General features: G+C 44.8%; 1 protein-coding gene across 15 annotated transcripts in view; it reads left to right on the top strand.

Annotated features, from left to right (window-relative positions):
- The window catches only part of LOC117900795 (basement membrane-specific heparan sulfate proteoglycan core protein), an 87791-nt gene extending 75453 nt beyond the window's left edge, over positions 1-12338 (top strand). For all 15 annotated transcript variants that reach the window (XM_034811382.1, XM_034811374.1, XM_034811358.1 and 12 more), the window contains 12 exons: positions 39-489; positions 551-794; positions 864-1038; positions 4041-4115; positions 4827-5189; positions 6893-7125; positions 7184-7456; positions 7516-8441; positions 8523-9265; positions 9338-9754; positions 9818-9965; positions 11499-12338. In XM_034811382.1, coding sequence (XP_034667273.1) covers positions 39-489; positions 551-794; positions 864-1038; positions 4041-4115; positions 4827-5189; positions 6893-7125; positions 7184-7456; positions 7516-8441; positions 8523-9265; positions 9338-9754; positions 9818-9965; positions 11499-11541 — 4091 coding nt within the window. In that variant the 3' untranslated portion in view covers positions 11542-12338. The remainder of the gene's footprint in view (positions 1-38; positions 490-550; positions 795-863; positions 1039-4040; positions 4116-4826; positions 5190-6892; positions 7126-7183; positions 7457-7515; positions 8442-8522; positions 9266-9337; positions 9755-9817; positions 9966-11498) is intronic.
- The last annotated feature ends 908 nt before the right edge of the window (positions 12339-13246 follow it).

Genomic DNA, 13246 nt, shown 5'->3' with positions numbered 1-13246 from the left:
AAAAAACTCTCTCTCTCTCTCTCTCTCTCTCTCTCTAGATGATGGCGATGTGGATCATGGACCATACCAGCAAACCGACTACCCACCGCCACCAGTGTCGAGGCCAGGGCAACCACAACGCTTCCCCACCAACTTTGGCGAGAATGTGACCCTCACCTGCGACCTTGGCCCCTATGTGACACGTTGGGTGCGCGTCGATGGCCGTCCATTGCCCTCGAATGCCTACACCGAGCGCAACAGCCTGGTGATCATCTATGTGCATGAGCAGAATCTCGGCCAGTATCGCTGCAATGCGTACGACAACCGGGACGAGGTGGTCACGTATGTGGTTAGGGAGCTGGTGCTGCTGCCGCTGCCACAGATCACCTTCCAGCCAAAGATTCCGCTGCGTGTCGACGCCGGCGAGAATGTTGAGATCTACTGTGAGGTGACCAATGCCCAGCCAGAGGATGTGCACTGGGCCACCGACAACAATCGACCACTGCCAGGGTGAGTTTCCACCAAGAGTCACAGCAAATGGATCTGCATAATCCTTTCGCTGTTCCCTTAGTTCTGTGCACATCGATGGCCAAATGCTGCGCTTCATCTCGATTGCTCCTGCCGATGCTGGCGGATATCGTTGCACGGCCACCAATTATTATGGCAACACCACCAAGACCGCCCAGGTGGTGGTCAATCCACCGACCGTCTACGAGCAGGTGCCACAATCGGAGGTGCATCAGCGACGCGAGGGCGAAAGCATTCAGATGCGCTGCAGCGCCACCGTACATGGCGAGGAGCGCGGTAACCTGCAGGTAAGTTATAGACCCCCTCATGGATAACTCCACTGATTGATTCGTACAACATTTCGTTTTCGATTGCAGTTTGAATGGTATCGCCAGGATGGCCGCCCACTACCGAATGGCGCCCGTCGTGACAGCCAGGTGCTGGTGCTGACCACGCTCCGGCCTCAGGATGAGGGTCGCTACATCTGCGATGTCTACGATCATTCGAGCGGGCAGCGTCTGCCTGGCACCGCCGTCGATTTGCAAGTACACCGTGAGTAATCGCCCCCCTTTCGGGGTTCCCACTGTTGGTTCGGATACGGGACTCGGGACTCGGGAATCGGGACTCGGAAACGGGCCGGTGGTCGATGGGCAATGGGCGATCGGTGTGGGTATCGTTCCATCTGAACCGTGGCTCAGAGTCAACGGGGATACGGAGCAGGCCGCAAGCCACCCCTTATCCCATTCCACCACCGAGCCGGAGGTCCCCACCCCACAGACAGACACACACACCTACACACACACACAGCCAGAGTCAGATGTCCTGTCCGACAAATGCGATTAAGCAGCCAGCAAATATCTCTTATACCTCTCTGTCTATATCTCACCCACACACACAACACAAATACACACACACACACACACACCCCTACCATACAGACCCACAACTCCCCACCCCCCTACAAATACTAGCCAGTGGGATTACTCCGATGAAACTCTTTATACAAAAATCGATCCATAGATTAGAGGTCTCTGCAACCGAAATGAGAACAAAAGTTTTGCAGTGGATCTCTAATGTATGTCTTATCCCGATATCGAAAACAGAATAAGAAGGAAGTACGAAAAGTACCAAAACGAAAACGAAAATATTCATTTAATGTAATCAAAAGATCAGATAAAGAAGACAATGAAGGTGAAGATGAAGTTATAGTTAAGGAATGTGTTAGGCTTTTGAGCAGGTTTGACTTTCGTTCGCTGATTTTACTAATTCTCCTTACCCAACCACAATCACCACTACCCCCCCGTAAAAATACTCTCAATATATATATATACATATACCCGTCAATGTAATCGTATATGTTAAACGTAAACGTAAATTAAAAACAAAACTGGAAAAAGCAAAAGCAGAAGCGGTAAATGAAGACACTGTGTAAATATGCAAAAATCGGGAGAGGGCTCTACACTTTGTATATAACAAATCAACTCAAATCGAAAGCAGATCAATCAGTCAGTCAATCATTGCATATAAAACGATAGTCCTTCTCCAACCCCAACCACTCCACAGCCACAATTACACCCTACACCCTACACACACTCTCTTGCTGTCTCTCTCCCTGGTGATGGAGCCATATGGAGCAATGTATGGCGCTCACTGCATGCAAAGCCGAAATATTCCAAATTGTTTTTGTTTTGAGACGAAACTAATATTAAGTTCTGCCAAAAAAATACCAATTTATGTACACACCAACTCAAAACATATATATATATATATATAGACAGACGCGCACACTTTTACAAAAATTGATAAATCTTAAGCTTACACAGAATGGCTGCCAAGAAAACGATCACACAACTTTTACACACACACACAACACACACTTCTAATACGATACCATAACTCTTAAGCCCCACTAAAAGTGCGAAATAAAAACATAATATTAACATTAAACAAAAAAACAACAACAAAAATATAACTACTTGCACAGCAGAAATTGTGTGAAGCAAACCAAACAACCAAAAGCAAACAACAAGTTGTAACATATTCTTTTTATTTCACCCATTTCAATGCCCTTGAAGAAACCAAAGGTTAAACAATAATAGCTTACAGATATAGAAGACCACATATTCCGTACGTTAATGATCCATTCCATAGTCTACAGATCTTTTAACTCAATTGAAAACATGATTTTTCGAGTCATGCAGCACCGCCTCTCAGTCAGTCCGTACTTGATCATTTCATCTCTCTATGCCGGAGCATCTTCTTTTGATTGAAATCCCATAAACCACTATATAGGTCTGCAAGGGCATTTGAAGTCTCGGTATACCGAGGCCTAGACTTATACTTCTGCTTGATTAACATTTGAATCTGGTTTTTTTGGTGTCGGTTGTATCATCGGATGTCGTTTCTTTCACTCTGGATATCCTGTGGTCCCCCTCCTTGGTGCTGGTCTCTCTTTATTTATTCTAATCTATTATAATTATAATTATCTAATTGTCTATCGGTTGTCATTTATTTGTTTGTGTTTTATGTGTATTAATTGTATGTATGTGCCAATCAAGGAATAGGTATTGTAAATCATATAAAATCTAAGCACTGCACACAGTCTTTCTATCTCTAACTTGTCTTTATTTTCCCCCAATCTTTATCTACTTCTCTTCATTTTCCTCTGTCCTTATCTCTTTCCCTTTATTTGTCTAAATTTGTTTCCATGTACAAACAACTCTCTCGCTCTCTATCTATCTCTATGTGATATCAGAGGTTATTGAACACATGGATAATGCAAAGAACAATCATCAAAGGCGGATTCCTATAGAAGATAAAGCTGAATGACGTTTCGGCATTCCCAATTCGATTCTGAATTCGTGTGTTCTCTAATCTTTGGTTCTATATATCCATCAGACTTTCGCTCTCTTATTTTACTCTTTCTATCATCACAGAAGTTGCACCTGCACAACCAAAAAAAAAAAAAATTAAAAACAAATTACAACAAAAAAAACTGCAATTAAAATCGAATTCGAAAAAGCACAACAAATCAATTGTAAATAATACCGAAATAATGTCACCAACGTTTTTGATTGTCTTGAATTTAGATAAAATCAGTCAAACATTGACAGAAAATATCGTTGAAAATGAGCAGAATAATTTTTGAATGCAGGGCAAAGATAAATCCCGAGTACTCCGAGTATTCCTTAGCGTAGAAGATTTCTCTTGAATGTCGTCGGGCAAAAAATGGAAACACTTTTGATTAATTTCATATTTATTTCTCTTTCTCTCTCTCTCTCACACACGCTTTCTCTCTCTCTCCCACTTTCTTACATGTGCGCTTGTTAAAAAAAAAAAAAAAACAATTATTTTACATTTACCTTTGACCTAAAAATGATCTACTTATGATAAACTATATTTGATATGTGATATGTGCGCTTTTGCTGATCTGATTCTCTGACAAACACACACAAACAAAACACAAACAAATTTTATGGTATGGTATGGTATGATATGGCATGCTGCAACAATCAATCGAATCGAATCAACTGCTACAACTCGACAACCCATAGGAGCCCCATATCAATACAAGGTCGGGCAGAGTATGAAAGACATGCCCTGCGTGGTTTTCTATATATGTGCTGCAGGTGTGTTACCGCTACCGCCGCCCAATCGAATCTAATCGATGAAAACTAAACAACAAAAAAAGAACCCACTCCTCCATTATTATTTTCTTCGTATTTTATTTAATATTTTTTGATTTTTTTTCTGTTGCCTTTTAATTTTATTATGATTTTTTTCTGTTTGTTTTATTTACATTTTTTATTGTATTATTAATCCAAAATGATCTATCAATCTGTATTACGTACTGCCTAACCTTAGAGCCATAGAAGTTTTATAAAAAAAAAAGAGAAAATATTACCAAAACAACAATCGTTTGAAGATACTTCCATGAAACGTTACGTTATTCCCCCCGTCCTTGACCACTCCTGCACTTACGAGTAGTTCGATAGCGATAGCCGATCACACACCCATCCCTGGTCGATGGCCGATAACAATTTATAGCATGCATGGCTTACGATAAATGTAGTACCTACCTTCTAGTTCGTAATCTAGTAATCTAGGGCGCAGGCGTACACCTATGTACATACAAAAAACCCAAAAATACATACGATCGGTGCGAGTCGGTGCGTACTAACATTCATGGGCTATCGAGGCGGCTGCATACATTTGCTAATCGTTTATTTTTATGCCTTTTGAATTGGGAAATGCCACAAATTCAAAACTAAAATAAAATAAATTAAAAACTGAAACCGATACCAATAAATATCGATAAAAATCGATCCGCGCCATCATAGACTTCAAGAGCAGCAAGGGGTCTTCCATTAAGCCGCTAGCTCCTGGAGGCACCATCCGTCCACCCATCATCTCGTACGCGTGCCAGCCGAGTGACTTCAAATGCGTCTCGCATCCGCATACCTGCATCAAGGCGGGCATGGTGTGCGACGGCATCTACGACTGCCTGGACCACTCGGACGAGTTCAACTGCATAGGAACCGCCGGCAAGACTGGGAAGTCATCATCGAGCTCTGGATCAGGATCAGGATTGGGCAGCTTTAAGCGCTGGAAGAAGAGCCAGAAGATGGATAGGGATCAGCACCATCATCTAATCGGAGGACGACGACTGCAGAAACGTCATCTGGTTTTGAGAAGGAGCTTCGGTTGGTCCAAAGTCTTCATTTTCTTCCATATCCTTACCCTTTCCCCACCCCCTTTCCAACTACTACTCCAACTTCTATCTATCAATCCCCATCTGTTTGACCATCCCATGTCTAACAACCTCTGTCCCTCTGTTCGTGGGTGCACAAAACTTGCACTCAACGTTTGGACATGGATTCGGATTCAGATTGAACACCGAACAACTCAACAGCACCACAGCAACAATACGCAACAAAAAGCAGTACTGGCACGCAATCGCAACGGGTTACTAGAGGCTTAAGACATAACAATAACCCATAACAATCGATAACAAATCGATTTTGAGAATATTTCAACTTTTGCAGCGTTCAACGAGACGAAAAATCTAACAGGTTCTGGGTTCGCCCTAACAAGTGGTATACATCGATTAACAACAATCGATTCTTATGTTTTGCTGTCATCGATTAACTTGCATGTGGCTGGCCGATAAGGGTAACTGTTACTAACACACACACATACCCAAAAAGTATATACTTATTAATAGAGCTTTCTGAATACCCTCGTGAATAGAAATACAAAATTATTGTAAATAATATTCCACACACACAAACACACACACACACACACACAAGCATACATATTAGAGACATTCGATAAACGATAATGAAGCAAACGACATTTGTGGAATTAATAGAAACAAATAATAGAAACCTATTTGTACATAAGTATCTATGTATGTATGTAAATGTATCTCGTAGTATATATGTGACCACCAAAAAAAAACAGAAAACATGTGCGAAATTTTAGTTGGTAACCCAAGTCGAAATTAGAGTTTGAGTATTCGATCAAAATGAATCTGATCATTGAACTTATGTATCGATCTTCTCCATCTTTATAACCCCCATATGTAATCGTATTCTATGTGATTCGACAATAGCAGTAATCGAGTAATTGTAGCTCTCTCTCTCTCTGTACACATAGTAGTCCACTATCCATCACCACACCACACTCCACCTAGTCCCCCCTCTCTGTTGCTCTCCCTCTCTATATATGTATGTATACTTATAAATGTATATGTATGTATACCATATCTCTGTATTGTCTAACGAGGAAGTCAAAATTCCAAAAAAATTGAAACGACTAAAACAAAGCAAAGTGGAATATGAATCGAACGATGAAATCGATGGCATGGTGTATCGAACGATTAAAAGAACGATCCATGGTCGTTGATACCATGAGAATCGATATTAGACTGATCGTTATTAAATATGAATATATCATGATATAAAAATAAATTACTATCGATTATTAAACAAATTATTTTAAAAACATCCATCGATTATTCATCGATTTATCGTTCGATAATTATCGTTTACTTTACTGTTTGAACCACCATTTTCTTGACATGTAAATTTTGCTAACTGTTTTATCTTTCTCTCTCTCTCTGTGTATTTTTTTTACCCCATTTTTTACCCATTTTCCACGAACAAACTCACACGAATACACTCCACACACACCACACCACACACAAACAAACACACACACATCCATGCACCATTGCACATCCTTTTGTGAATTGTCGCTGAAATTGTGAACGTTACACGCCGACTCGATCGTTCGATCGATCCCGATCTGGTTGTTGTCCTTGTCGCTTCCTGTGCCTGTGCCTGTGACCGTTCATGTTGCTGTACCTTGTGCTGTCTCCGGTGTTGGTATGTGCCTGCAGCGGGTCTTCCAGTGGCCCCAGCCACTCCTGCGCCGGCACCGTACCGTCCTGCCTACCTACCGCCGGCCACAACGCCGGGCCGAGCGCGGGACTACAGCCTGAAACTGGACCAACAATCATCGAATCTGCGTGCAGGCGAGTCCACCGAAGTGGAGTGCTACTCCTCGGACAACAGCTACACGGATGTGGTGTGGGAGCGGGCCGATAGCCAGCCGCTCAGCCCCAATGTTCAGGTGAACATCATCCATTCATCTTCATGTGCCATTTCTTATCCCTAAATAATCCTTGCAGCAAGTGGGCAACCGCCTAGTGATGACTGATGTGACAGCCGCTGATGCTGGTCAATATGTCTGCAAGTGCCGAACGGATGAGGGTGATCTGTACACGACCAGCTATGAGCTGACCATCGAACAGCAGCCCCACGAGCTCAAGCGCTCCAAGATTGTCCACTCGAAGGTGGGGGCCGATGCCAAGCTCCAGTGCGGAGCAGATGCCAGCCGACAGCCCAGCTACCGCTGGTCCCGCCAGTACGGACAGCTACAGCCAGGACGATCTCTGCTAGGGGTAAGTCCACACCAGACCCAACCACCCAACACTTTGCTAACACTTTTGTTTTCCCTCAGGAACATTTGTCGCTCGAGGATCTGCAGGCCAACGATGCTGGCACCTACATATGCACAGCCGTGTACGGGGATGGAGAGTCCGTGGATTATCCCAGCATTCTGGTGGTGACCGGAGCCATACCGCACTTCCATCAGGCGCCACGCAGCTACATGAGCTTCCCCACGCTGCCGGACTCCTCGTTTAAGCTCAACTTTGAGATCACCTTCCGGCCGGAGGGCGACGACGGACTGCTGCTGTTCAACGGCCAGACGCGCGGCACCGGCGACTACATAGCCCTCTCGCTGAAGGACCGCTACCCAGAGTTCCGCTTCGATTTCGGGGGCAAGCCGATGCTCATTCGAGCGGAGGAGCCGCTGCAGCTGAACGAGTGGCACACGGTGCGCGTCCATCGCTCCAGGCGGGACGGTTACATGCAGGTGGATGAACAGCATCCGGTGGCCTTCCCCACACTGTCGCAGGTGCCGCCACTGGATCTCATCGAAGACCTGTACATTGGTGGCGTGCCCAGTTGGGAGTTACTGCCCGCGAACGCGGTCACCCAGCAGACGGGCTTCGTCGGCTGCATCAGCCGCCTGACCCTCCAGGGCCGCACCGTCGAGCTGATGCGAGAGGCCAAGTTCAAGGAGGGCATCACCAGCTGCCAGCCCTGTGCCCAGAGCCCCTGCGACAACGGCGGCATCTGTCTGGAGAGCCAGACGGAGGTGGCCTACTCCTGCGTCTGCCAGCAGGGCTGGACCGGTCGCAACTGCGCCGTTGCCGGCACCCAGTGCACCCCAGGCGTCTGCGGAGCTGGACGCTGCGAGAACACCGAACGGGACATGGAGTGCCTGTGCCCCCTGAATCGCACCGGCGACAGATGCCAGTACATCGAGCACCTCAATGAGCAGAGTATCAACTTTAAGCGGAACAGCTATGCGGCTTACGGGTAAGCAATCAATCGATCCATCGCCAGCTCTGGCATCTCCACCGATACTCATGACACACTCTCTATGTCTCTATGTCTCAGTACCCCCCGTGTCACACGTGTGAACATCACTTTGTCCGTGCGTCCCTCGAGCCTACGCGACTCTGTGCTCCTTTATGCGGCAGAGTCGAAGCTACCAAGCGGCGACTATCTGGCACTGGTGCTGCGTGATGGCCATGTGGAGCTGTTGATCAATACGGCGGCACGACTGCGTCCAGTCGTTGTGCGCTCTGCCGAGCCCCTGCCCCTGCATAGATGGACGCGCATTGAGGTGCTGCGGCGCCAGGGCGAGAGCGTGCTGCGCGTGGGCGAGGGCCAAGAGCAGCGGGCCAAGGCTTCGGGAGCGGCGCGCACATTGTCGCTGAAGACGCCTCTGTTTGTGGGCGGCTACGATCGGGCCTCGGTGAAGATCAACCGAGACGTGAACATCACGGAGGGCTTTGATGGTTGCATTTCGGGACTGTACGACTCGCAGCGGTCCATTCAGCTGCTGGCGGACATCAAGGATGCGGCCAATATCCAGAATTGCGGCGAACTCAATGAGATCAGTGGCGCCGATGGTGACGCTGAGGCTGAGGGCGATAGCGAGGTGCCAGTGGCACCCGCTGTGGTACCTTCAGCTCGTGTGCCAGAGGCCACCAGCGAGCAGGAGGAGCAACTGCAGCCCTACAACATGGCGCCGTGTGCCAGCGATCCCTGCGAGAACGGTGGCAGCTGCAGCGAAGTTGAGAACCAGGCCATCTGCTCCTGCCCCCTGGGCTACAGCGGCAAGCATTGCCAAGAGCGTAAGTTGAAGATCAGCCAGCCAGCCAGTAAATCGCAATCCATTCTATGATTTCCATTCCCCCACTTTATAGACATCCAAGTGGGCTTCAATGCCTCGTTCCGCGGTCATGGCTACATGGAGATCAATCGCAATCAATTCGATTCAAACATAGAGCAGCTATTCACCTCCGCCGCCATGGTCTTCTCCACGAGCAAACCGAACGGGCTGCTACTCTGGTGGGGACAGGTTGCCGGCGAGGAGTTTGTGGGCCAGGACTTTATCGCTCTGGCCGTTGTCGATGGCTATGTGGAGTATTCGCTGCGTTTGAACGGCGAGGAGACGGTGATCAAGAACAGCGACACCCGAGTGGACGATGGCCAGCGGCATATTGTGCTTGTGAAGCGAGTGGACAACACGGCCATTCTAGAGGTCGATCGCATCTCGCATTCGGGTGAGACGCGACCCACCGGCAAGAAGGAGATGAAGCTGCCGGGCAATGTGTTCATAGGTAAGCAGCGCAGTCGCTAATCCTCTAAGGGAACTCTTAGATTCAATTCAAATTCAATTCCAGGTGGCATTCCGGACATTTCTCAATTCACGGGCGGCCGTCAAAGGCACAACTTTGTCGGCTGCATAGTGGTGGTTGAGGGCGATGCCGTTGGCCAGATAAATCTGGGCCAGGCCGCCGTCAATGCCGTCAATGTGGACACCTGTCCAGTGTAAGTATAAAAACCCATTACTCTGCCCTGTAGTACCCTTTAAACGTTACTCCTAACTCAAATTCATAAAACTAACACACTTGGGTTTAGTGCATGGAGTCCCTCGAGTCTCGTCTATAACGAGTTCGATGCCAGCGATCCGAGCTTCTTCGATGAGCTGGATCAGCCGCCGCCCGTGCACATCTTCTACCCGCGGCCCAATCTCAGCCAGCTGCCATCGAATGCGGCTCACGGCTCTGCCTATCGATACTCGTATGTGTTATCGTCGCTATCGCTGACAGCCATCATTCTGTGTCTGCTACCGGGCCCAAGCTAAGCTTCGGGCCACCCACAAAAGAAAGTTGTTTTAGCTAGAATCGATACCATAATCGAAACAGTAATAGATGACAATGGGTTTATCGCTTGCAGCTGGGAGTAGGGAGTGTACCCCAAATGTCTAAAAACTATCTGAAGAGTGTTACAATTGAAATTATCGTGCCATATCATTGCAAAATATCATGTTATATTATACAAAGTATATCATATCAACTATCAGCCACATATAAACTATCGTACTACCAACTAGAATAATCGATCATCGATAAACGGCTAGCAAGAGTCCTAAAGAATTGGATGGACAATTTTTTTTTTTTTTTTTTTTTAGTCATGTAGTTAGCACCAAATGTAATAATATACATACATAAATATTTACATATACTACGAGTATTGTTGAATAACTATTCCATCTACTTGGATTGTTCTCTCGTTTTAAAGCCAAGCTCAGGGCACACTCACACACAAAAACACACACCTACCGCACTCTACAATGCTACTAAACGTAAACTATATCTTAATATATACACTAAATAATTATCGCTGAATTAAGGAATATATTATATTAGACAACGCAACAGATAGATAGATAGAAAGTCATACATGTACGACATATAGGAAATACATACCACGATTACGGATCCTACTTCTCCTCGTATCAACTACTATCCAATCCGATAATTACGACTCGAAATAGTCGAATTTGGAGCTGCTTTGTGACCATAGCTATAAATATTATACTGAATAAAGGGCATACGAACGAGTATTGCTGCACACACAATGCGTTTCAGCGAACAGAAAGAAAAGAAAAGACAGTTCTGAAACGAACCATACAAACTTACCTACACACGTTACATTAAGTATGAATATTGAATAAGTCTGAAATGGCAGACTGATGAGGCTTTTACCCTGTTCAAATGATCCTCAAATACCTAAGTTTTTGTCACAGTTACAGTAAACCGATCCGAATAGGCAATTGTTTCAGTTTTTAGCAAACTAACTCTTTTTCAACTGTTCTGGTTTAAATCATTAATAATTATTTTCCGTCTACTCTTGAGTTTCAACAGATTGCAATACCTTTTTTCCTTTTTATTAATCTTTCGTGTCTCTTATCTTTATCGATTATTCATCGTTACTTATTTAATCTTTGTTAAACACTTATTTTACATTGATTTACTTTATTTTAATATTATTTCTTGTTTGATTTGTTTCGCCTTTTAGTAACGATGAGTCCTTGGGAGGCACCGAACCGCCAGTTGTCTAAGGGATACGCACACACACAACACGCGAACCAGCAACCGAAATTAGCTTTTTAATTAATTAACAAACAAAATGAAACCCAATTTGTATATTGTATGTATATCGTACATGCACGCACACACTTGTACGCGAAGGATGAAATAACATTTACGATATGTTCTGTGTGTGTCGAGACCCAAAACTTGATTGCTTCTTCGATCCTTAAGTCTGAGTTAAAGATTGTAGCAAGAAAAAAAGAGAGAAATATCACAAAAAAAATATAAAAAAAATAAAAGCCATATGAAAAAGTGAGACGACACGAGAACCGAATCGAAAAAGAAACAGAAAACAATAATAACAATAATATATAAAGTTTAAGGCCTAACTAACTCTACAACAAAGAAAGAAAAAACCGCATACTAGCCAACAGAAAATACAGAAAAAAACTACTGATGAAAAAAAGAATGCAAAAGTAACAACAAAGAACAGGCCACAAGCAACAACCAGAGAAATGCTCAATGGCAGAAGCATTTTAATTATACATAATTATAGTTTATATTTTATTATTATGAAGTATGTTTTTTTTTTGTCCTGTGTAAAACCCCAGTGTAAAATGTTCTGAAATTAACATTCGATGAACAAAATTGAATTGGAAATTTGTGAAATAAATATGCAGCCAGCCACCCATCATACGATTATCATATACCGAATACTGAATAATGATAGTGCCACAAAATCACCCACTGTGCGGATGCATGTAAAAACGAACGAAACACACACAGTGAGAGTGGAAGAGCGCATAAGCAGGCAAAACAAACAACAGCAACAAAAAAAAGAATATATCTATTAAAAAACAAAATTCACAATAGATTGAAATGTGTTTTACTTTCTAAGGCATCATGCCCTTCTACTAAGGGGTATCAAAACAACAATAATTTGGCACGTGTTGGGCGGTGGAATGGTATGGGGTGGGGTGCAGGTAACAGGAATCCAAGCAGTGGGAGGGAGGACCCGCCGTACCGACCGAAACTCTGCTCGCTGAAGGCAGGCAGGCAGGCAGGCGCGCGCAGCTTCCCAATATCGCCGTGTATTCGGCCGGTTCGGCACTGGCACTGGCACTCGGACATGCCAGCGCGACCGGCTGCTGGCCGAGTCGGTCGTAGCCGAACCACCACCACACTCACTCAACTTCGTGCCGTCAAGCAGTTCAGACGTGTCCGGTGCGAGAGAAGAGTGGAGCGAAACTGCTTTTGCTTTGGCGCCTTCCCAAATCGTGTTTGCTTATCCCCTTTCGAAAGCCTACAGCTACCGTGAGTGTGAATTGGTTTTCCCATCAGAGCCAGGTCTTATTTTGTTGTTCTTTTTTATTGTTTGTTTGATTGTTGTTAATACAATTAACAGTAACTAATGCAAGTTCCGGCCACAGAGAGAGCGAGAGATTGAGAGGGAGCTGCAAATAGTGAAAAATCAAAGGGAAATTCTCAAAATAAATTGTTGCGCGAGAAAAAAGTGCGTGTGCCAAGAGATTGTTTATTTTTAAAACGGGCAAACGGCAAACCGGCAAAATACAAAATACAACAACAACTCAAAACATATACTCAATAACAATAAATTATATTCGCATCATTCATTCAATAAACCAACGACAAAACAGCAAAAGACAAGACTGGTGTCTTGGTGCAGCAGCGCGAATACAATCGATCGGTCGACAATAGATCATCAGATTGGAT

Source organism: Drosophila subobscura, chromosome A, assembly GCF_008121235.1.
Source record: "Drosophila subobscura isolate 14011-0131.10 chromosome A, UCBerk_Dsub_1.0, whole genome shotgun sequence".
NCBI lineage: Eukaryota > Metazoa > Arthropoda > Insecta > Diptera > Drosophilidae > Drosophila > Drosophila subobscura.
The sequence above is the reverse complement of the archived record's forward strand: the minus strand, read 5'-3'. Positions and strand labels throughout refer to the sequence as shown.